This window comes from Eptatretus burgeri, chromosome 16 (assembly GCF_056783735.1).
Source record: "Eptatretus burgeri isolate ZD-2024b chromosome 16, Ebu_testis_v1, whole genome shotgun sequence".
Taxonomy (NCBI): Eukaryota; Metazoa; Chordata; class Myxini; order Myxiniformes; family Myxinidae; genus Eptatretus; species Eptatretus burgeri.
Window position 1 is genome coordinate 50,371,245 of NC_140976.1, and position 26,177 is coordinate 50,397,421.

The window sequence follows — 26,177 nt, forward strand, 5'->3', positions numbered from 1 at the left end:
TATATATATACTGTAGTGGACGTTGCACTGAAGAACTAATTAGATGGTGCAAAGTGCCCTTCGCTGATGATGAAATCTGCAGCTATAATTTTATTCTATGAACTGACACCGTGGTCATCTGAATGTAGGAGTTATAATTACGTAAGTGATGGTATAGGGATGGTGAAGTGACCTATGGGATAACCATCATCAGTGTGATAAATCAAGGTATTGGGCTGAGTAAAGTGATACAATGGAAGCCAATAGTGTCTGTTACATGGCCTGCCTCACCCATGGAGCAGGTTGACTCCTTCATGGTGATTAACACCACACACACTCACCCATAGTGCACACCTGCTTGCCCACAGAACCAGCTTGTCAGCACAGTATACCTGCCCATTTAAGATGTCCATGGTGAGTCACCACCCAACCTGCCCCCAAAAACATATATACTGGAAGACCTAGATTTTCGTCGTGTGGATTAGTTCCTGAAAAGTGCAACCACCTATTATATTTCACTTTTTACCTATGATGTTTACCTTTTTGTTTAATGCCAGTTATACTCAAATACAGATGTACAAAAAATAAATTACCAGATACTGTCTATTTACATAAACAGATAATAAGGAACATATTTTCTCGTTTGAATTTTTCTTACCTTCAGTACCTCTTCCGCAAATGGTTGATGCAGCCACAATATGCAATTATTAATGTCGGCATTTTTTTTTATAGATGGTATACACCATAGTTGGAGGCAAACTTAATCACCTGGCAACATCAACCACACATTCACCAGCATCCATTCGGCGAATAACATCTAATTTAACTTCAAAATAGCACTTTTATGCTGCCTCTTAGCCACTCTCCAGTAGAGTACATTTAAGAGTAATACAAAGTAGTTTGTGTCCAGAGTAGGTGGAGGTGAAGGGTGAAGCAAAGGACACGAGAAAGGTGGGATGCTTTCAGCAACGCAAGTGTGGGTTGAGGTGAGGCAAGTCTGGTGGTGCTATTCATAAAGTGATGACATAAATTGGGGAATCACTGTACCTCTAATGTATAAAGCTCTTTCTCACCATTGACATAAATCTTTAGTACCTTCTAGGTGTCTAGGTGTGGGAGAAAGCTACAATTTTGCTTAGTGATGCAACTCAAAGCCAATAATCCAGTGTGTGTGTGTGTGTGTGAGAGAGAGAGAGAGAGAGAGAGAGAGAGAGAGAGAGAGAGAGAGAGAGAGAGAGAGAGAGAGAGAGAGAGAGAGAGAGAGAGAGAGAGAGAGAGACAGACAGACAGACAGACAGACAGACAGCGAGTGAGGGGGTGGGGGGGGGGGGTTGGGGATAAAAGATCTGATGGAAAATGCTCGTAAACAAAAATATTTCTAAATAAAAGTCGGCCGATGTCGCCTCGCTATGCTAAGTGTGGTCAAGTGACTAAAGCCAATGGAGCTGATAATGGAGTAGGGATGTTAAATTGCAGACTTCATGCCCTTAACGTGATCGGAAGTGTGTCAAAATTGCAGACTTTGTCAACTTTTGGGAAAAATCGCATTCATTCCTTTAAAAATCTTCTTCTCCAGACCCACCAGCCTGAATGCTACCAAATTTTGGTGACAACATTAGGACAGGGTCGTGATGATAAATTGTGGAGGGCATGCCGATCATGTGACCGGAAGCGTGTCAAAATGGTGGTCACGTAACTTCCTTCCAAAATCTTCTTCTCCTGATCCAAAAGTCAGAATGCTACCAAATTTTGGTGACAACATTAGGACAGGGTCGTAATGTTAAATTGCGGAGGTCATGCCGATCACATGTTCTTAATGCCGATCATGCAGATAAGTGTTTTAAAATGGCAGACTTAATAAATGTTTGGGAAAATCAGGTAAATTCCTTCAAAAGTCTTTTCTCCAGATCAACTAGCCTGAATGCTACCAAATTTGGGTTAGAACATTAATCCAGGGCCCAGATAAGCTACAGGTCCAGTCGTCCTGTTTTTTCTTTAATGACTTTTGCCATATTTACATTAAATTACTAAAGCTGCAAACTTTTTAATAAAGAGCTCATTCTACTGACTCATTCTTGAGTTACTTGAGTTATATAGCTGCTTGCAGAATGCAAGCACAATCCACTTCATCAAATATATAAAGATCTCTCACAATAAACTTCAGCAAATATATAAAGCATATCGTTTATGTATGTACATAGGATGCACATGAGTAGTTTCTTGCAGTGTTCAACCATGACCCACTGGTCTATTATATAAATATGATTAAGTTCTACAACCTGGGCTCACGCCGTGACGATACCATCTCGACGGCTCATAACTGCAGCCTCAGAAGGACCTCAAGCAGTACAAAGATGCCAATATCAAATGTCACCAAGCAGATGAAAAGCAAAGCTGTCGATTAGTTCAGCCCTTTCAGAGGTTAATCAAGGCAACAGCCATCATGGAATCTCTAGTGATTTAAATATGCAGGTAGTGACGAAAGGTGGTGATTATGACAAAAGTAGAGTGGAAATACTTCCTTTCATTTATTGAGATCCCTTCAAACCCAGTACAATTTATACTGCCTTGCATTTTGCCCAAAAGGAATGTGAAAAATAGGGTATACTCATGTGTCCTGTAACATTCGATCAGCCTCCTTATGTTAAGGCAGCAGAGATTGTGGCAGTATTAGAGGAATTTAAAGACATTTTAATTAGACTTGTGGGCTTCCTCTTACTCAAGTATAACATGGGTTCCACTGGGAATAGCATGTGTGGGATTGGCCTTGAACAACTGTGGGAATCGGTATATGTATAGGGCTCGGTTTTGTATATGATGAGCGAGCATGAATTCTTATGTGATATACGCACCCATTTTCTAACTCAGGCAGCACTCACAAAAAATATTGCTTCAAACACAAGGTTGTATGGATGAGATTGACAAGGAATGATTGAATGCAATTGTTCTTTGTCAATTTGTTCATCTGAGCAGTGAGAATAGTTGACTGGCAACTCCATATTTACTGCATCAGTTGCCTGTAGAGGAGTATGACAAGTTCATCAAGAATGGCTACTTTACAATTTGGCGATCAGACAAGTTTTGGGGTAGAGTATTCTCTCTCCAAATGATCGAGCAGTTCCTAATGGGGCTATTGAAAACATCTGGTAAAATCCCTAGTCTTGAAATGACTGATAGCACACTGACAAAATGGGTGCATGCGTTCCCATGATGTAAGCTCATGATCATACACTAATTCCGATCGTCACAGACCAACCTGTTGCTCCCCAGAAACATATCAACTTTGTCACCTGTGTATGTAAACCAGGGTGTGGGAAGGCATGTAGATGTGGGAAAGCAGGATTCATGGTTTCAGATTGCTTGGGTACATTTTTTTCAAATTGCATCACATCATGTTGGCATATCATGTTGTAATACAACAAATGTCAAAAGCCTGGGAGTTATAGAAATTGATAACCAACACATTTTCAGACAGATGGACAAACAGACATTTAAATATGGTCAGATTTGTCCCAATTTTAACCACTTGATTCTCCGTGACTGCTGAATAAGTGTACCAAGTTTTGTGAAAAGAGATTCGTAACTTTTTGAGTTGTCATGGTCACAGACATACTTGCATACTTGCAAACACACAATGAGCCTCATTGCGAATGAAGCACACATGGGGAACTTGGGGACTTTGATATGTTGTTCAATATGGTATGTTGCAACTATGCTGAAAATATTAGCTTGGTACTATTTCCATATTCAACCCTAATGCTCATGGACTAGAAGGAGGGGAAGTGAGAAGTATAAGGAAAGGTGTCTATAGCCTACTACGAAGCAAGGTGGAAGCTCTATTCAGGTTAAGGGATTACTTATCTTGCTCCAACTATCACAGGCAGAATGTTGGCACACTTCAGCTTCCATAGGTTTTTTTAGGTTCTTTTAAAATTTTCATATTGTGCTATTTGGTCATTTTTAGCTCGCCTGTTCGAAGAACAGAGAGCTATAGCAATACCCTCAGCATGAGCGTCAGCGTCAGCATCAGCGTGAAAATGTTAGTTTTTGGTGCAAGTTATTTAGAAGCTTGCCATTCATTTAATATGTGTACTACTGTACTAGGATGCTGATATTTGGCATGGAGGTTCCTTTGGCATATACTATTGGTGTAGTGAAGTTGAAATTAACAAATGATTTTAAATGTTTTTAAAATTTCAACCTAAGATGGTGTCAAAGCCACCCAATGCTCGCCTGTTCATACTAGACGCTTGCCATTCATTTAATATGTGTAATAGCTTACTGATTACAATAAACAAATTATTATTTGAAATTATTTGGATCAGACTTCACTGCAATGCTTTATAAAAAAAAAATTAGACTAGTCTTTTAAAAATGATATATGTATAAACAGGCGAGCATTGGGTGGCTTTGACACCAACTCTCTGGTTAACTCACCTATGATGAAGTCGAGATGGCTGTTAAAGCCATAACGCCATTTTTCGTTTTTTCCATACTCCTCTGAGGCAGCTTGACAGATCGTTTTGAAACTCAGCATGATGAATCATGACATTGATGCACAAAAACTAATGAGGCCTTTGTTAATTTCCATGCAGATGGTGAGATGATTAGCGAGTTAACTCAAAATGTAATCGATGTTTGTATGTCCATCACATATCGTGAGATTCCATCATCTCACAAGATGTTTTGTTGTTGTTTAATTGAGACCTCTTAAATTGACCTCTCAATTACCCTCGCCAGATGACAGGATGTTGCATTTCAGTCCATTTGTCTGTCTGTTTTGTTTGTCCACACAGAACATCAGTAGAGGTCTTAATTACTCGTATATAACTTGAAAAACAATAATGCAATGCCCTTAAGACCCCTAAGATGCTTAATGCCCTGAAGACAACAAGACTATTTTATATACCTAAGACCCTTCATAACCCTAAGACCCCTAAGACCCACTAGACTCTTAAGACTCTTTGGAACCATAAGACTCACTGGGTACTGACAACTTGATTAACAATGTCATATTATCCTTTAGTATTATGCCTGGTCGCTATACTTTGTTTTCCATGTTCACTCTTGATGGGATTAGTCAGGTCAAAACGTCCTTGTTTTCAATGATCGCTTTTGGTTTGTGCTTCCATTATTTTTCTCAGAATGGGATATTAAAGTTTTTGCAGATGTGCCACTGGAATACTCTGTATATCTTAATGTACCTTTGCATGTACAGCTGTTCTGCCATGAGTTTATTTTAGATCACAAGAGAAGGCGATTGCTGCTGTTTCTACATTAGACCCTCACTGCAACCCAAGATGAGGGACCCGATGGATGCCATACTCGAATTCTTCATTCAGCTTCAAATACCCATTGGTCTGAACATAGAATAAATACAGAGCCCTTTGGTTCTCTTACAAAGCTGTCGATTAAAATTAGAAAACATCTCTGGATTGCTGGGCACTGCTCCAGGTGCAAAAACGAACCTCCTTCCAATGTTGTACTATGGACACCTAAACATGGAAAGCTGTAAGCAGGGCAGACCAGCTCTCAACTACTTCTGCATGTTGAAGAAGGATATGTGCCTGAATACAGAGGAACTGCACACAGCAATGCTTGGGTGGAATCCCTCAAATAATTTCCTCATTCTACTTTAAACTCAATCTCTCTATATTTTCATTCCAATCAAAAATTAATATCATACCATTAATATAACAAAATACAAACACTAGTGAGGTCAAGAAATATAGACGCCATTCTCCCATGACACCCAATACAGATGAATCTGCCGGTGAGACAGGGTGGATACAAAACACTTCGTACGGATCAAAAATTAAAATCATCATTGAATTGAGAAATTTACCTGAGAATGGATAAAAGTGGGGTCGTTCAGGGGGAAACTCAAAATCTCAATTGTATTGAGATATTATCAAACCAGCAAATGTTTCTGCCAAACCCGTGATTGTGTTTACTTCCTGATTGGGAGCAGTTTAGTACAGATCGAAAGTCAAAATCACAATTGTATTGAGGTGTTTATGAAAACTCCCACCCAACTTAGGACATCTGCTCGGACCCCAAAACGTTCCAGAGATGGTTTGGCAGGGCTAGCTGCAAAATTGAGAGACTAGTTCAGGCTCAGACAGTCAGACGGACAGTCCTGCTTTCTAATATAGATGTCAACGTGACAATGAAAATGCATATTTTCAAGGTTGCCGAAGAATTTTGCACAGTCTTGCATATACACGTCATGTGTGCGACCCACACATCAACCGCTTAACTGCAGCTCGCATAAAGGCCGAGCATGCTGAGCTCGATTGCCTCAAGGATGGCCGGTTTAACCATTTGAGTGCTGAATTTTCAAGTATGCAATTTGAAAATAAGGTATTTTTTTCAGGCAAACTGAATAAAACGTCCATTGTTTTATAAGGCAACCATAGGAACAATCATTTAAATGGGAACAAAGAATCCAGATTGTTCAACAATAATGTGGGACACAACCATGGCCAACAGCACTCAAACAGCTAAGGCTGAATTTGATCACTACACACACCAGATAAGAGAATGCGTTGGTGCCATACAAGACGGATAAACCAAGTTGGTAATTAGTTTGGCTAATTTGCCCAAATTATTCCCCGAGGGATTACTCAATCACATGGAAACAGCTTGTGCATAGAAAGATCAGCCATGAGACATGCATGCTGCCCCGAGGAATAAATGAAACACAATATGTGTAAGCGGGAAAATTATACACCAGACAAAGAATCGAAACCAGATCCTTTTGTGAACCATACCAGTGTTCTGCCATCTGATTTATCTAGGTGACCAACCAGCTGAGCTCGCAATTCTTCCACATATAGAGATGCCACTTTCCCCCACAGCTTCCAGGACACTTACTGCCAACCATAGGAGCAGCATCGGCCTACTTCATTTTCAAGGTGAGGTGGGAGTGATGTGGAAAGGTATACTGTGACATAGACGGTGAAACACCTATCTCCCAACCTGTTTGACAGAGAAGAATGAAGGGACAAGACACCATAACCTTTTGTAGACATTACCAATTCAAACAACCTCTCCCAGCGGCCCAAACAACAAGACGACATTCCTATATGCACAGGTCCTTAATCCAGGGTAGAAAAATGCTATAAACTACATCAACCCTTTGAACCCTGGGCTTCTTAGACTTCTGGCTCCCCCACCCTGGGCTCCCTGGAGAAAAATCCAGCCACTAAGGTATATGGAGGATGGAACAGCTGCTGGTAAACCGACCTCTAGGGTTCAAAGGGTTAACATAAACAAGGGTCTATGCTTAAATTTGAATAGCTGATCACCTCGCCTCCCCCCCACCCCCATGAATGTGTGTACATATGGATATATACATATACTGTATAATTACATGCACGCACATCCACAAGCACAGTGCACACATCTGCAACATATGGGCGTTTGACACAATGAACCAAATAACCACCACAAACAATAACAGTCACAAACGAGCTGATTTGTCATTTGCTTGGAGTCAGGAAGGAAACCTGCACCTCCACACATGTCGTCCAACAATTTGCAACAGCTTTTAAAGTCTGACAGATATTAGCTTTTCCTTCTCAGCATGGTGGAAATTTTATGCTTACAAAAAATATGAGCTTGCCACCATAGTGTAGTTAAAAGCCATCGTTTAGCACCGTTTGGAAAGAGCATTGCGCCCTCCTAATATGCACTAAGTGAGCAATTTGAAAATGATGCTCAAAACAAGTTCTTCCTAAACCGTTCTCCAGTGACAGCAATTTGACATTTGTAGAGATGTGATGGAGGATTTCTCTCGATCTTTATTCACCACCCGCTGGCTCATTTTTAAAATGCTGCACATGCATGAAATATTGGCAAAGGGGGTCTCTGTTCATGCAGCCAATAAGTGTGCAAGGATTGTCCGCTTGATTTCCATTTCCTTTAATAACCCCTCCAACATGATCTGTTTTGGGGATTTAAAAAAAGTTTTGGTGATGGATGCACAAGCTCCTTCATGAGACAATGCTCATACGCAATACGTGTCTCATATTTACCTGATACCTGAACTTTTGAGAAACAATGGATGTTTTGTGATGTCTCGTGAAAAAGAAAATGGCAGAATGAAAAGAATGACATTATCAGGAAAAACTCAGCATTATTGGCATTTCCAATGAAGAGGCCAAAGCACAAGGTTTGTTGCTTTCACACTTGCAGACAGGTCGATGGACTCTCAGATTTTACCCTGTGCTTGCAAAGTGAAAGGCAGGGTTAAGCATTTGGTTGCGTACGTGTGTGCGTGTGGCATTTGTGCATGCGTGCATGTCTGCATTAAAAAAAATCATTTTCTCGGCAACTGTTGTGATTAACACAAAATTTTACCATTGTGGTGCCTCTGCCTGTACAATTTTTTTTTAATTCATAATGACGTCATACGTCATGTGGTACGGACGCAATCTTCGAAAAACGTTTCACCTCTATATCCCTTAAACTGCTAATTGGAAAAAAAAATTGAAACATGGCTCATTGTCAAGTATTTCCAATGGGTAATAAGATATGTTGATGAAGATGTCATTGGCGCCTTCATTATGACGTCATAATTTGACAAGTACAACACATATCCGATCATTATGAAATTTTTTCTCAGCAACTGTTGGGGTGATGGACACAAAATTTTCACCATAGGAGCACCTGCTTAAGTAGAAAATTTTAATGATAATCATGATGTTATAGGTCATGTGGTAGAGGCTCCATCTTCAAAAAATTGAAAAACGTTGCACCTCTACATCTTCAAAACCATTGACTGTGTAGAGTAAGTATTCTATGAAGAGCATGTAGTTTTTTTTTTTAATCTCCTCTCCTCTCTGGTCTGGCTCTCTGCTCTCTCACACCCACCACCACTCCTCCCAGCTCCTCCAGTATATACATTATCTTCCAGCTACCCTCTCTTGCTTTAAGTCCCCAAATTCAGGCTTTCCGCACGCCACTCTTTTGTTCCTCTTTTCTCTCATTTGTGGAACCGCCTTCCAATTTCACTCTTCCATCCATGGAGGGCTTCAAGCAAGCCATACACCCATTATGACAGCCGATTATAACTGGAAATGAGTTTGCAAGAACCCACCATTCTATTATCCACTCATAATGGAAATATCACAGCCGATTATATTTCCGAGATATATTGATTTCCTCTTGCACTCATTAGAATCACAAGAACAAGGATTTATTTTTGTGGAAAACAACCTTGAAATATGAATAATCGCTTTTGCAGAAATGCATGTTTCGCTTGTTTTGTCAGTTCAATAATTTGTTCCCCAAAGATGAAAGAAAATAAAATCATACGAGCAACTGTCTGCAACTGAAATAATTCTCCAGATCGTCGTTCGTCCAGAGCATAATGATATCTCATTAAAGATTGAGAGAGTTTGAAACTTTAGAAGAGGTTTCAAATATAAAAACTGCCAAAGAATTGGGGGAAAGGGGATTTATTGTGGGGTTGTTTTTTGGGGGGAATGTGGGGGGATTTAGCATTCCTTCAATGCCGCTAACGTACAATCAAATACAGACCCCGTTTGCAAAAGAGACCCAAAATGTTTTCAGGTACTATCATGTTAAACAGAGTTCAAGCACTTACAGGTTGAAAGACCTCAGCAGGTTGGATCGTGTCGGAGATAATGTGCCCTCGTGTAACACATCACACATGTAGTAAAGAATGCAATGAAACTCAGGCACAGAAAAGGCAGCTACGACCATTTTGCCTGTCACACTAGCACTTACAACTAGAGAACCAAAGGCAAAAACGAAGAAATCTTTACAGTAATATTAACACCTGAAACCACCATTCAAAGCCATCACTGCAGAGATGCCTGGCTGTGAGTACCCATCATAACTGGTACACAGTTCCACTTTTAACGAGAACAGCCAATGTGAACGTCAAGAAGTTGTGGTGCCAAAAATTGGAAAAGGCATCTGTTTGAAATGACCAGATAACCTCAGATCCAACGCAGAAGTTCCCGGGCTTTGATCTACACACAAGCCAGTGGAGTGCTCTCAACTGACGAGCAACTCCAGACACAAGGACTTCTCACCATATGCACATGTGGAAGCTAACTGGAAGGCCAGAATGTTCTTGTGGTCATCGAGATCAGAGATAATTATACGTAGTGCAAGACTGTGCACAGTGGAGATTCATGGGGTCCTTTGCAGAAGTACAAGAAGCCAGTGACTCTGCAATCAAGTGACTGTCATCACTCGACCTACAATTATAGTGTCGACATCATCATGATAAAGAAGAAGTTACACTTTTGGCCTTTGTCTCTGTCTTCCATTCTCCATTGTTCTCCAATATACATAAGGGTTCAAGAAAGGGCTCAAAGTGCAATCAAATACTTCACAGTTCGAGAATCAGGCTGAACAGGAGAATGATATTCAACTCACGTATAAGTACTTCATTCACTTCAGTAACAGTCTTCCCTCCTTCCAACCCCCATTGACTTTAAAAAGTACATCAAAGAATTTAGAAATGGTACATGCTGCTTCTTTGCTTGGTGTTCAACATTTAAAGAATAAAAGCACATACAAGCCCCATATGTTGGCATCCATGGTGAGGAGGAAATTCCATCAAGGAGGAAATTTCAAATTCTGCCAATCCATGGTGAGGAGGCCAAGGTGGCGCCATTGTTGGGATGTCGGTATAGTACCAACAGTGCCCCAGAAAGTGATGGCACTTCCCTCAAGCTCAGTGGCTGTTTATCTCGTCGAAGTCTTGTGCTGTGTCTCGTGTAATCATCTGTATGTCCTTGTGTGAGAGATGCATGAGTGCCAGCTCCACTATGAGCCTTACAGTAAATAAATAAAGAAAGAAAGAAACAAATGGTGCCAGGCACAACAAATCCCGCCCATTTAAGGCATAAATTTATTTTGGGGGTCAAATTTAAATTTGGACTATGTTTTAGTTTTAATGGAAAATTTGTAATTTTGACCGATGACCATGACCCCCAAAACTTGGGACCCTACCAATCTTCCCAAATATGCATTTTTCAGTATAGGAATGGGTAGGATTATAAGTGACAAATAGAATAAGGTTCACTATAAGCATAGTTTGAAGTAAATCAGATCATTTTTGACGAAGTTATGAGCGAAAAACGATTTTGATCTTTTCGTGACCTTGACCTTGACCTTTGATCCAATTGGACCTAAAAGTTAATGGGGTCATCCAAGGTTCATTGCCCACCTGTGGATTGAATTTGATAGTGTTTGCAAAAGCCGTTTTGCCGGAAAGTTTCGAACAGACAGACAGACAAACAAACAAGCAGTCATAGACTGGTACTTACGAAATCATCAACTTGACCTCTGACCTTGTCTAATAAAAGCTGTCTCTCGAGAAGGTAGCGACGCAAACCAGAAGTTTCTATGATGATTCTGTACCAAACCATCAAAAATCAAATGTTTGACCTCACTGTGACCTTGACCTTTGACCGATTTTGACCAACATCTAATCAGCGCAAGCCATCACCCTCCTGAACCACGTGGTGTAATTTGACATTGGTAGCTTCTTCCATGCTCGAGTTATTGTGCCTACAAACAAACACACAAACACACATACAAACAAACACACACACACACACAAACACACAAACAGATGGCGGAAGTCATCAATATACTTACAAAATCTTTAGATTTCGTAAGTAACAAACAGACAAACAAGCAGTCATCGACTGGTACTTACGAAATTGTCAACTTGACCTCTGACCTTGTCTAATAAAAGCTGTCTCCAGAGAAGGTAACAAAGCAAACGAGAAATTCCAATGATGATTCTGTACCAAACCATAAAGAATCGAATGTTTGACCTTACTGTGACCATGACCTTTGTACCGATTTTGACCAAAATCTAATCAGCACCAGCCATCACCCTCCTGAATCACGTGGTGTAATTTGACATTGGTAGCTTCTTCCATTCTCGAGTTATCGTGCCTAAACACACACACACACACACACACACGCACACACACGCGCACACACACACACACACACACACACACACACACACAGACACACACACACACACACACACACACACACACACACACACACACACACACACACACACACACACACACACACACACACACACACACACACACACACACACACACACGACGGAAGTCATCAATATACTTACGAAATCTTTAGATTTCTTAAGTAACAAGCAGTCATAGACTGGTACTTTCGAAATTGTCAACTTGATCTCTGACCTTGTCTAATAAAAGCTGTCTCTGGAGAAGGTAGCGACGCAAACCAGAAGTCTCTACGATGATTCTGTACCAAACCATCAAAAATCGTGATATCGACCAAAGTAAAAATCTCCATTTCTCCACGCAATTATTTAATATTATTTTATCAAAGTCACAAAACCGTAATATTGGGCCATCCACCAACAATCTTTCCATAATCCGATGGCTTAGCGAGTCAGGCATGCGACGATAACCTTTATTGGGATAAAACAATGACTTTTAAACACCATCTTTATCGAAAACACCGTCAGCGCGCAAACGGAAAACCTTTACGTGACTCAACGACGCCTCTGCTTGAGCGCGCTACAGCACGTGACGAGCCGTGACGCGGCGAGTGAAATTTTTTTATAAAATCTTAAAACGTCTCCAAAACATCTGATTTTTACCAGAATTTCGACAACCCAGTGTTAAGCATCCTAAGCGATTGCAAAAACCGAAGACGAAATTAAAATCGAAGTTAAAACGAACTCGTAACGTCGACCGAAGCAAAAATACTCCATTTCTCCACATGAATTTATGGAATTATGCTTGACCTCACTGTGACGTTGACCTTTGACCCATTTTGACCAAAATCTAATCAGTGCTAGCCATCACCCTCCTGAATCACGTGGCATAATTTGACATTGGTAGCTTCTTCCGTTCTCGAGTTATCGTGCCTACAAACAAACACACACACACAAACAAACACACACACAAACAAACAAACACACAAACAAACAAACACACAAACAGAGGACGGAAGTCATCAATATACTTAGGAAATCTTTAGATTTCGTAAGTAACAAGCAGTCATAGACTGGTACTTACGAAATCGTCAACTTGACCTCTGACCTTGTCTAATAAAAGCTGTCTCTTGAGAAGGTAGCGAGGCAAACCAGAAGTTTCTACGATGATTCTGTTCCAAACCATCAAAAATCGAATGTTTGACCTCACTGTGACCTTGACCGTTGACCGATTTAGACCAAAATCTAATCAGCGCTAGCCATCACCCTCCTGAATCACGTGGTGTAATTTGACATTGGTAGCTTCTTCCGTTCTCGAGTTATCCTGCCTACAAACAAACACACAAACACACAAACAGAGGATGAAGTCATCAATATACTTAGGAAATCTTCAGATTTCGTAAGTAACAAATCGGACGATTACAATATCCCGCTCCCTCCCTCCGGGGGGCGGGGTAATAAACAAACCACCCCCGCCCCCAGATTAAGTTTGTGTTGCGAGGCACCTCTCATATAATGTGGCATTTCATCCTTATGTAAACATGGATATATGAAGCACGTCAGATTTTCTGAAAACTTTTTTTCTGGAGGGATTCTATTCTGAATATCTCTTTCTCTAAAGTCAGTTTCAAATTCTGATTTGCTTTGGTATATGCTCAATGAATATACTGTCCTATCAAGCTGTCACAACCAGTAATTTTTACTTCATTCGTGTTTTCAGTTCACATTTACTTGCATCAAATTACAAATTGTTAGCTTTCGAAGCAATTCTTCTGAAATTACCATTCTATGAAAACGTTTTCCCAACGTTTCTGACATGTTTTATGAAAGTGTTCTTTGTGGAATTTCATCTGCATATTGAAGCAGGTCCTCAGTCTGATGCAAGACTGCAAAACAAGATGAAACGAAAACACTATTACACCCATTGCATTGCTGTAGTCGGGCTGAGAGGATGGCGGAGAGGTAGCACACTCGCCTCTAAGTTGTCTAGTATGGATTTGAATTCCAACCCAGCTATAAACTGTCATCTCTGTGTCTCACATGCACGGTGATTCAACAGTGTGTGTGCCATCCCTTGGATGTAGGTTGAACTGGGTGTCCCGTCCACCAGCATTCGTTGGTGGAAGTTAAAGATCCCATGGTATCCTTCATCAGGAGTAGGTGAGCTATCCCTGGCGCCCTGAACAAATTTCAAATTCCAGCCCGAACCAACAGAAGGCATTGTATCAACAGCACAGCCATGTCATCAGCCAATGATGTGACCCTGCAAACTTGTGGTGCATACAAACAAAGAAGAAGATCGCTGTGGTCATCATGGTATCATATTATTTGGCTTGAGGGTTCGTCTAGTTAGTATGAAGGCAAATTAGTGGAATATTTGAGCCTCCCAAATTCCAACCGATACAAGTCGACATGCCATTCCGGTCATTCGATTCTTTGTTGAACAATTTTGAGTCAATCAAGTGAATATCGACTAATTGGTAGAAGTCTCTTCTTCTTATTCTTTCGGCTGCTCCCGTTAGGGGTCGCCACAGCGGATCATCCGAATGATCCGCATAGTGATTTGGCACATGTTTTACGCCGGATGCCCTTCCTGACGCAACCCTGGTCGCCTCTTACAACACAGGGATAAATTGGTAGAAGTCTGACACATGTAATTATACTCAATTTTTCCCCCTCCTCTAACGAGTCTTACTATCACCTTCTTATCTACCTTCCGTTCTCTCCTTATTGATCACACACACCCCTACACTCTCACTTCTCCCAATTGAAATTTTGTCAAAATACTGCCTTTCATCATCCCCTAATGTAATAAATAGATGATCACTTGTGATAATCGATTACATGGCAGCATTTGTTGATTACTTGTGGTTACTCAACAAGCACTGATGTACTTATAACAGCAAAGTATGAAGCAATGTAACAAGCTCAGCATACTGCGATGACAATTATAAATAATCAAGAGCAGGAATGTGGTTCATGGTGGACATTCATAAATCCACACACACGGAAAAAAAACACATCAAGAAGTCAGGTGTGCCGATAAGGTTCCAAGAAAGTTTACTATCGTCGTATATTGGAATGCTACATCTGCGGATATACCCAGCTGTGTTTGGCTCGGGTCAAAGGTCAGACAGAATTGCTCAGAGTTGAGCACACTGGAAGAATTTCTTTTTCCCTGCAATGCTCCTTGTGAGTTTCAGATTTCAGTTCATATTCAGGATTTACATGTATACTGTGTGTACCTTTACGTATTGGGTTGGCCATGATATTGGAGGTATTTACACTCACCTCTGAGCTGTCTAGCCTGTGTTTGAATCTCAATGTAGGCAGGGTGAGGCATCAATGTGTGTGCCGTTCATCAGATGTTCGTAAAACTGAAGGACCCCTCTGCCTGAAGAAACTGAAGCACTGGTTATATAGTAGGTCTGAGTGAACCATGGCCACACTGGGCGTATTCCCCCAATATTACTGAGCAATCTTTCAGCCAAATTCGAATTGGGCAAGTGTGAATAACGGGTCAGATGACCTCATAATCTACACCTATACAACAACGGATGTACATATATATATATATATATATATATATATATATATATATATATATATATATATATATATATATATATATATATTGTTCCCACCAATGCACACCAAAAAAAAAAAAATAGAAGGCAAATGCAATCGGATGGAGATGTAGGCCAAAAAGTGTGCGGAGCAGGACTAAACTCTCCTACCTAATCTCAAACAGACATGACATGAGTCCCACACATGTGCTGAGTATGGCGTTGCCTCCAACCTGGAGGCTTCAGCTCCTTTCCAACTGCCTTACTTGCAACTTCACATACTTCAACTCAACCCAATCACTCACTTCTCTCAATCCCTTCATCCAATCCCACTTACTGTATATCTCTTATTTCACAACCTTTTCTCCCCTTTCAACACAAAGCACAAGCTGCACTATTAAATTAATTCAGTCAGCAGTGCAGTCGTGCATATAAGTCAAGCAAACAAACACCTTGAATGATCATGATCATTTCAAATGTCTACGGTTTTCATGCAGAGTCGACATATTTTATGACATTATGACTTGTCATACCCACGACCACCAGGAATCGCGTGACACAATACACTCACACATTATTCAGCCTTGACGACTCAGGATAATTACATGCAATGGCATGCAAAAACCCTTCACTTATTATACAAATTGCTCATCCCTTTATTTGGGCGGTGTATAGGCTATATCGCTGCCTTTTTCACTCACAAAAAAAAAATAATAATAACCTGGCTTACCGACATGAAGCAAAACATGCCTCCTGCTTATGTGCACACACATATGTATATATAAATAAGTATATTGTTGCGGCCATGGGAACCGAGACACCAGTTTGTCACTCAGGGGGATTAATCCCCGGTTGTCCTCGTTAGAGTCGGACCTGGGGCCACTGCTCACAATTAACGTTGTGGTACGGTGGGTTGTTTTAGAACTACGAACGCCACCCAGTCAACCACGAGTTCCAGTGTCCACCGTCTAATTATTGCGTTTAACTAGAAGTCATGTGGTTACCTGAGTGGGGAGCGCACCCTCGGCAAAGCACCAATGTTATCTGATTGGATTTTAATTAGGGCGGTCAAGCGTTTTAACTGCTGGTGCATGCCGACTATTTTTGGTCAAATCTGTGGTAATTACCTCCTAGTCTATCTCGGTTCGGACAATGCTAAACCAATGGAAGGAAAGGACAAACACGGGCAGGTTGGAAATCGACAAATAATTTATTAATAATAAAATAAATTAATAAAAAGAACTTTTTATTTGCTGAGGTAAATAAAGAATGAATTACAAAGCAAAATCGATCAAAATGCCAGGAAAGAGACAAAAAGCAGATGCTTATCGGGGGTTGACTTAATTACAGGTAAACAGAGACAAGGGAACCCAGCAGATCATTCGGGGGAGTGGGGGGGGGGGAAGAATAGTCTCTCTCACCAGAAAGTCGTCCATGAAGCGAAAACGTCCTGAAATGTGTGCATGCGTGTCACGTCCGTCGCCAGCACCCAGCCCCGCCGTGCACCCTCTCGCGAACAGCCTTGAATGCCAGTCGACGTCTTGAGGGAACGGGGATCATGCGTCGCAGGGTTTAGACCCTGGTGTTATTGGTGACTGACCCGTGCCTCACTTGTTGGCGGTGCTACTCACACGCACACGCGCACCACACACTCGCTTGCCGAAGCACTGGGAAGGACGAATTGTCTCGTTAGTGCTGGTCAGACACCCACTTCTTGCTCGCTTCTCAAGCTTACTTCTCGTTCTCTTCTCCCTCCCTGGCTTTCTTTTTCCCTACGTTTTTTCGCCTCCCGCTTTTTTCTCTCCCGCTTTTCTCCTCAGAACGCACCTCTCGCTCGTTTTTATAGCGAACGCAGTGAGCTTCATACTTAACACGTGCACGTGAGAATAGGAAACAACAACAACAACACAATACCCCTGGCTATTTGGAATCCATGTCATTGGATATGAACTTTTGCTTCCGGTTGTTTTTAAACGCTGTGCGGTGTATAAACACGATTGGGTTTTATTTCTATCTTGTGAATATTTCTTAACGCGTGCACATGAGAGAATAGAAACAACAAAAACAACACAATACTCTGGCAATTTGGAATCCGTGTCGTTGCCTATGACCATTTTGCTTCCGTTTTTTTTTTTTTGCTTCTGGTTTTTTTTTTTTGCTTCTGGTTTTTTTTTTTTTGTTTCCGGTTTTTGTCATGGGGAATGATACATGCCGGGAGATCATGACCGGAAGTGTTTATTTATTTATTTAATTATTTTTTTCCCAAAGTTTATTTTATCCTTCCGAAAGTGATTTTTTTCATGACAGGAAGTGTTTATTTTGTATTTAACATTACTGGGAGTGATTTTGAAACTCTTTCCGGAACTTATATTTTCTTTTATTCTTAACCAGAAGTGATTGTTCATTTATTTATTCAAATAATTTTTTTTCCCAAAGTTAATTTTAATAAAGATATCTCCCGCATTATCAAAAAATAATTTTCAATCGTGATTTACATTATTTGATCGCTGATCCGGAATCCAGGCCGAAGTAAAGGGAAATTGCGTCAAAATCATCAGCTGTGCGGCGCTCACACGTTCCACGGTATAGTTGGCAAGTATACAGTTGTGAACACGTTATATGTAAAGTCAGAAGTTAATGTAACAAGAATTCTACGTTCGCTTCTAGGCTTTGCCTATTCCATATTATCTCTGGGCTGTCTCCGCGGGTCAGTCCGCCCCAAGCTCACCCCACCCCACTGGCGCATGGTTACCATGACAACCCGTGTGTTCTCAAAAAAGGTGGGCGTCGGAGCTCACGAAAGATTGTTGCTGAGGAACAATGGGGGGCGGGCTTCAGAGCTCGTGAAAGAAATGTGTGTAAACGTGTCTGTCATAAAGAAAAAAGCTTCCCATAAGAGAGGGGATCTATCCTTTGCACTTCTCAACACATCACATTTAAGATCCCATTAGACATGGGGATGGGGCTAACCTGAACATGCATTGAAGGAAATAACTGTCTGAGGACCTGGATGTGTGGATGCATTCATCAGACCGGATTCTGAAATCCGTAACAATCGATATATGTGTGTGTGTGTGTGTGTGTGTGTGTGTGTGTGTGTGTGTGTGTGTGTGTGTGTGTGTGTGTGTGTGTGTGTGTGTGTGTGTGTGTGTGTGTGTGTGTGTGTGTGTGTGTGTGTGTGTGTGTGTGTGTGTGTGTGTGTGATATATTGTGATTATACAGGTCGGATAATTTAAATTGTGAATATGAGACTTCCAAACACACATTAGCCTTACCAGAAAACCAACATGACGGACTTATGATTCTCTTCCTGACATTTATCGGTGGAGTCAAGCCAGTTCTCTAGCCAATGAGTTCAAGGCTTCATGCGCATGCAGCTTCATTCCATTTTTACCTGCCACATGTTGCAGGTATACAAAAGCTCTGCATAGTTGTTGTTGCTGTTGTTGTGGTGGTTCTTGTTGGGGTCGATTTTTGAAATGTGCATCCATTTGTCTGACAGCTGCCAGACCCCACCCACATTTGTCGCTTGACTCCATCCAATATGGCACCTAGACAATATAATATGGCTACCATGTTGGTTTTCTGGTGGATCTCAGACATCAGGCCTGTAGGTCTCCGCTGATTATACACTGCCCGAGTTTGTTGCGTCAGATTCCCATTGGCTTTGTTTGGGTCGAGTGCCACTCATGACGAGGGACCCCAAAAATCTAATCATATGACGAATAAAAATTATTAATAATGCTTACTCAAGTCCATCAGCACGGATTGTACGTGCCTCCCTAAAAAATAGCATGGGCCTAAAATATCAGGCCTGTAGGCCTCTGCTGATTATACACTGCTCAGGTGTGTTGCATAACATTTCCATTGGCTTTGTTTGGATCGAGTGTTACTCCCGATGAGGGACCCCAAAAGGTCTCATCATATGTTGAATAAAAATCATTAATAAGGTTTAATCAAGCTCGTCAGCACACACAGTAAGTGCCTCCATAAAACCGTTCCTGTAGTCATTTTGTTAAATATCATCCGATTTCCATCGGCTTTGGTACTCACAATGCGGTCCGCATGCGTCTTTTGTTACATCTTCCACAACTGAGTAAAATGTGCTTCAATCATGATTAAAACTGCACTACCACTTGGAGAAAGTCGTCTTCTCAATTTATGTCTTCTTTTTGAAAGTTTGCCCTTTCAACTTTTGTGTACAATTTATTTGCTCAACGTAAAATAAATGTACAGTGAACTAAAAGCGTAAACGAGAGGTCACCACATTCACCCGTAATTTGCATTAAAATGGATGTACTTAGCATTCGTTTTGTCCAAAAAATAATTTTTGAGGATGTTTACACTACTTTTGGTGAATTTTAGATACTAGAAACACCCACTCACCCCATCCCTGCAATTGTAAACAAATTTATAACCTTCCAAAGGCCATCAACAATTTACTGACTCTAAAGCCATGAGGTTGTTTGCATTACATCACATGGTGCTGTTTCAAGGGGAAGAGTTCATCAAACAACAAAGTTGCTTTTCCAGTATTTAATGCTGCCCTCGAAGTTTGATGCCACACCTATTATTCATTACTTATTCCCATCTCTCACTCACCATCATAGGAGATCCCTTTGGATGGTGCGAGAGGATATTTAGGTGGCCCAGAAGTGGATAAGAGTCCCAGAGAACCAGGAAGTCCTGGAGAGCCGAGACGTCCTTGGAAACCAGGAAGACCTGGAGGGCCAGGAGGTCCTGGAGGGCCAGGAAGTCCCAGACATTTCCTCTCTCCAGGAAAGCCTGCTGTGCCCATCTCTTCTGGGGTTCAAGGGTGAAGAGAAGAACTTAGATCTTGAAATCATGAATGCAAAGAGAGTGATGGTCTCATAAAATATTTAAGTTTGAAAATGCAAAAACTGAAGCAATGTAATATTATCATAAAGCATAAAAATATCCATCATCGTAACAATTGACAAACTTATAAAACCAACCAAACAACTCAAAATAAGGTACGATTGGTAATTACCTCTGCCACCGAAGGTGGATGGAGGTTATATTTTCACCCCTGTCTGTTTGTTTCTTTGTTTTGCTGGGAGCAGGATATCTCAAAAAGTTTTGGACAGATTCGATCAACATTTGATGGACAGGTTGGGAGTGTGACAATGATAACTTGATTCGATTTGGTGAAGTTTTGAATCCAAATCCAGATGCGAGAATTTTTATGATTCTTCACCATCAAGGGATGCGGCCAAAAATGTATGTAGCATACTATCTCAAAAAGTTGTGGACGAGTTATGACAAAACGAGGTGGATGAGTTGGTTAGGTGACAAGAACAAGCCAATTTGATTTTAGTTCAGGTCCGAATCCAAATCCGGCCTATCAGTAGAATGCAAAACGCAAACTGTTCAGTATGGTGGAAGTATGTGCTCTACTGAGCATTCATATTGTTTTGTGATAACATTAATGGTATGCTATTATCATGAGTGTTGTTATTACTATTATTATGAGAAGCGGCATTGTAAAAACGCCACAATTGTCTATCTTTAACAGGGATATACATCTTAACATTGATTTCACCCAAGGCATAAACCCCCTCGAGGAGGGGGAGGGGGGAAATGAAGTCGCTACAACCTCCATCATTTGACCCTTAGTCATCCTATCAAGTTTGGTTGCGATTTGACAACTAATGACCCAATGTATCACGGTCAAAAATACACACACACAGAGACAGACACAAAATTGCAGATTTTAGTATGATGTCAGCTTTATTGCACTGAAGCGATGTGGAAATCTGGTGCTTCTAGCTTTGCCCACTTATCTGATTTATTATCTTTGGGTAACTTTCTATTTTCATGGCTAGCTGTTCATGATCAGATCTCTGGATAGCAGGTGGTGGCCCTGACCCTGCACAGGGGTAAAGGAAAGATCAGTGTTAACAAGGACTCTGAGACAGTGGAGCAGGTGCCTCAAAAAACTCTGACCCCGCACCGAGGTCAAATTTACTTGTGGCACCTATGGACTCAAGCCTGGCTCGGTGAGACACAAAGGTCTCACAGAATGCAACAAACGAGGAGGCCTTTAAATTTGGCCTGAGGACGTTAACACAGGGGGTGGATGGACTAAACACAACACAGCAGAGAGAGAGAAAGAGAAAATTAAGATGAAAATGACGGCGAGATGCAGGAGCTCTCCTGTGTGATGTAAAGGCCTTGCTGAAAACACCAGTCTGATTCCTGTTCCTTCAGGTGGTGAGCCAGTGGGTGTCTGGCCAGTGGGCAGAGCATTGCCGGAGGTCAGAGTCTCACCGGAGGGCAGAGTCTTGCCATTTAATTTGTGTCACTCCCTTCTGTGAATATACCACCAACCAAAAGACTCGAACTTCCGTGCATTGTCCCCTTTTATTGACAGAGTGTCACGCTTCACACTCATTGGCCTCTCAATAACCGCAAGTCAGATACTTCCTGGTTTTCAGGAATGATCGGGCCCATTGGCCTGGAGAACCCAGGTGATTCCCCTTGCCCTGATCTTCCCGCCAGAAATTGCAGCTTTGGCTCTACCTGAACCAGATTTTCTTTATTAGGAGTGGAATTAAAGTACATTTATAAGTGAAATTACATGATGGAAGAGGGAGGGGAGAGAGTCATTTTCTCTCAATACATGATCTCTGACGATTCTAATTGGGAAATTAGAATACAACTAACCGGATACGTAATTATGAGAACAATCCAATTATCAGGAATCCCCGAAGCTGTGTGGCTAATCCTTAGGATTTTTGAAATTTGACAAATCGCGAATGTTTTTTGATTACTTCATGGCTCAACAACAAGAGGCAATCCAGCTTGGTTAGGTAAGGTGGTGGGAACAACAATGGCGTTCTCAGCCCCACCAAAGGGAGAAGTTTTCAAACGGACACACAGTCCTAATGAGATATAACATATTGTCCAAAATCGTCCACCCAACATGACTTGAAGCTGTAGTATAGCAAAAGGTTATTGGACAGATCGATCCATCAAACATCGAACTCCAAAAACTGATCCTCAGTGTGGTAGTTGGTGGAAGATGCACCACACTACTGGTTAAAGTGCTGCTCCAGGATGCAGAAACTCGTTTCAAAGACTGTTGAGACCTCCTGGAGACACCTGTGATGGCATATCAAGAAGAGGTTTCTGCTGGAATCTGATTGTGTATTGTCCCTTCGATCATGCCTTGACCCAGAGGAGATGATGCCAAAAGGTCGCTTGTCATCAATCACATACCTACGTAACAAGCTCCCAAGTGTGATCACTGAGGTAAAAATGAATGACCTCGATAATCAGTGGAGAGATGTTTATTACGTGCGGGGCAGTCTCCCAGAATTCATTGAATCACTTCCAGAATTCTGTGACCAGCTGAAAACTGTCAAATATGGTAATAGTGCACAGAAATTCAGGCTGCTGTCAAATTTCATGTGTGTTTTCTTGGTGTGACCACATTTATCTGCTTGTGCAGAGCAGGTTTTTTTTCCAAAGTAAATATGGTGAAAACACCGAGGACGAAGAGCTGCATGCATCGACGGTTGCAAATTGCATTTTGTCGTGACAGTCAATCAGGTGCTATGGACACCAATGTTACACCTGGAAACCATCACACCAGCTCGTGTATGATGTTCAGTTTGGCACATGTCACCGGCGGTATCAGGAGAGGTTCAACAAGGAGGGATAGAGAGTCTCCACAGATGACGTCATGTGAATGCCGATTAGATAATGTACAGCAGATCATGTGACATTGTTCAATTTTCATTGTCTTCCTTTTGCACAGCCATTAGAATTGTTTGCTTTGTGCTAAGAAATAGTTTTGGGGATTACTGAATTTGAGACTTTTTTGTATGTATTATGGCTGGGGAGTAAGAGATTAGCATTATTGGTAATTATTGGGATCCCTACACTCGGAATTGAGGGATTTCCAGATTCTAGGGATTTCTAACCCTAACCCTAGTGGCCACAATGCCACTAAGGGCCATTAACATAACAGTACCATTCGACAGGACACGATCATGGGTGTGTTCCATTGCCAAGCGACTTGCTATCACTTGCCAAGCTCGCCGTTCCATATCAACTGCTTTGGAACCCGCTTACCAAGCAGAACAAGTGAGTAAGGGAGGTGCTTAGCAAGCGGTAAGCTAGCTTCTTGTGGAACAGAACACCTCTTCATGCTGAGAAAAAATGGCCACCATAGTCAAACTCAAAACAATTGGTGGCTATATCCTCAATTCTGCTCTTTCAAAGGACGATATTGAAATGTGCTTAAAGCCGCTGTCACACCTTGACGATTTAGCCAGCGTATGCCGACGTATGAAAAATTTGTCTAAAACGCTGGCACACGTCAAATACGTTATGGGTAAGTTTTGTATACATTAAGAGCACGCTGAAGCATGCTGAAGTATGCTGGCATACGTCGTAGTACGCGGAGCTCGTCGACAAATTTTAACATGCTCAAAATTTTTCGACGTATGCCAGCGTATGACTCACACGCTCCGCATACGCTGGACATAAGTTGTAGGCACGTTACGCGATCGTTGACACACATCGACAAAAGTTACTTGGAAGTTACTCATAAGTCGAAACACGTCGAGGTAATGTTTAGCGTACCCGGAACTTATTTCTAACCTATGAGTAACGTGTTGCAGGCACGTTAGGCAATCGTTGACACACGTTGACTCACGTTACTTTTAAGTTACTCATAAGTCGAAACACGTCGAGGTAATGTTTAGCGTACTCGAAACTTATTTCTAACCTATGAGTAACGTGCTCGAACCTATGAGTAACGTGCTTTGAATCTGAGTAATGTATCTCCAACGCATATTGACATATGCAGATGTATTTGACGTCTTCCAGATGACCACAGAAATTACTGAACGTGTTTCTAACTTACAGATACCGTATAATGGCGTATTGGCAGCGTTTCGGGAAATTGGTACATAAAAATGGGCTTCACAGGAAGAACCCATCAGTGTTCCAGACTCCATGTTTTTTTTTTTCTCTTCGGCATGACGGTCATGTTGACACTTCAATTTCTAATATGGTTATGATTTAAATCGTTGAGTGGCAGCCTTTTCATTATATTATTTTATAACCGCACTAGAAATCGAAGTGTCAACTTCACCATCATGCCGAAGAAAAAAAAAATACATTGAGTCTGGAACACTGACCTCCTGTGTGAAGCCCATTTTTACATACCAATTCCCCTAAAAGCTGCCAATACGCCATTATACGGTAGCTGTAAGTTAGAAACATGTTCAGTAAGTTCTGTGCTGTCCGGAAGACGTCAAATACATCTACATACGTCAATATGCATTGGAGATACGTTACTCATAGGTTCAAAGCACGTTACTCGTAGGTTCAAAGCACGTTACTTACTCATAGGTTAGAAATAAGTTTCGGGTACGCTAAACATTACCTCGACGTGTTTCGACTTATGAGTAACTTACAAGTAACGTGTGTCGACGTGTGTCACCAATCGCATAACGTGCCTACAACTTATGACCAGCATATGCGGAACGTATGCATCATACGCTGGCATACGTCTAAAAATTTTGAGCATGCTTAAAATTTGTCGACGTGCTCGGCATACTACGACGTTTGCCAGCATGCTCTTAACGTATACAAAACTTACCCATAACGTATTCGATGTGTGCCAGCGTATTCGGCAAATTTTTCATACGTCGGCATACGCTGGCTAAAACGTCAAGGTGTGACAGGGCCTTGACACTTCGATGTCTAGTGCGGTTATGATTTGAATCGTCGAGCGGCAGCCTTCTAATAGGCTACACCATGTGATCGTCGGCGATACGCTGCCACATGCTATGCATACGTTCGACTATCATTGGGCATAGGTTGTGAACGCCAACAACACGCGAAGCATTCGTTGGTATAAGCTATCTATAAGTTATCGAAACGTTCTGTGTACGTAACTAATACGTTATGCATACGTCCAACTCGTTATGAATATGCCAAAAACTTAAAAAAAACATCAACAGTTCCGCGGACGCCAGCGTTTTACATACATTTTGATACGTTGCCATAAACTGGCGAAAACGACAAGGTGTGACAGCGGCTTAACATATATTTATTGTTACTCCTACTTTTCATCCTGATAAAAAAAATACAAATGTTTCAACCCCCCTCCCCAAAATGCACAATGGCAGGTCCATAAATAAGTTTGGCAGGGGGAGGGTGAGTCCCGATTCCAACTCCCCATTCCATTATCTTTATTTTCCTCTTCCTTGTACTCTCTGGAGCCGCTGCTAAAGGCGCTGTCACACCTTGACGTTTTAGCCAGCAATGGCAACGTATAAAAATGTATGTAAAACGTTAGCGCACGCTGAAGTTTTGAGTTTTTTTTTTAAGTTTTGGTCGTATTCATAACGTATTGGTCATATGCATAACATATTAGTAACAGGCACAGAACGTTTCGTTGTGTTATAGATAACTTATACCAACGAATGCTTAGCCTGTTGTCAGTGTTCACAACCTATGCCCAACGATAGTTTAACTTAGGCATAGCGCGCTGCAGGTATCGCCGACGAACTTGTGGCATAGCCTGTTAAAAGGCTGCCGCACGCCGATTTAAATCATAACCGCCTGAAAATTGGAAGTGTCAACATCGCAGTCAC

General features: G+C 41.4%; 1 protein-coding gene across 8 annotated transcripts in view; it reads right to left on the reverse strand.

Annotated features, from left to right (window-relative positions):
• Window positions 1-26,177, reverse strand: part of LOC147011049 (uncharacterized) — a 330,511-nt gene that overhangs the window by 165,790 nt on the left and 138,544 nt on the right. For 4 of the 8 annotated variants that reach the window (XR_015052501.1, XM_085860225.1, XM_085860229.1 and 1 more), the window contains one exon: window positions 20,143-20,343. The exons of 2 other annotated variants lie outside the window; for them this stretch is intronic. Coding sequence is in view for 5 of the 6 variants with exons in the window: in XM_085860225.1 (XP_085716351.1) it covers window positions 20,143-20,343 (201 nt within the window). In the remaining variant the exon portion in view is untranslated. Of the gene's footprint in view, window positions 1-6,855; window positions 6,961-20,142; window positions 20,344-26,177 lie in introns of all 8 variants that reach the window. 2 more of the 8 variants (XM_085860230.1, XM_085860224.1) reach the window with 2 other exon arrangements.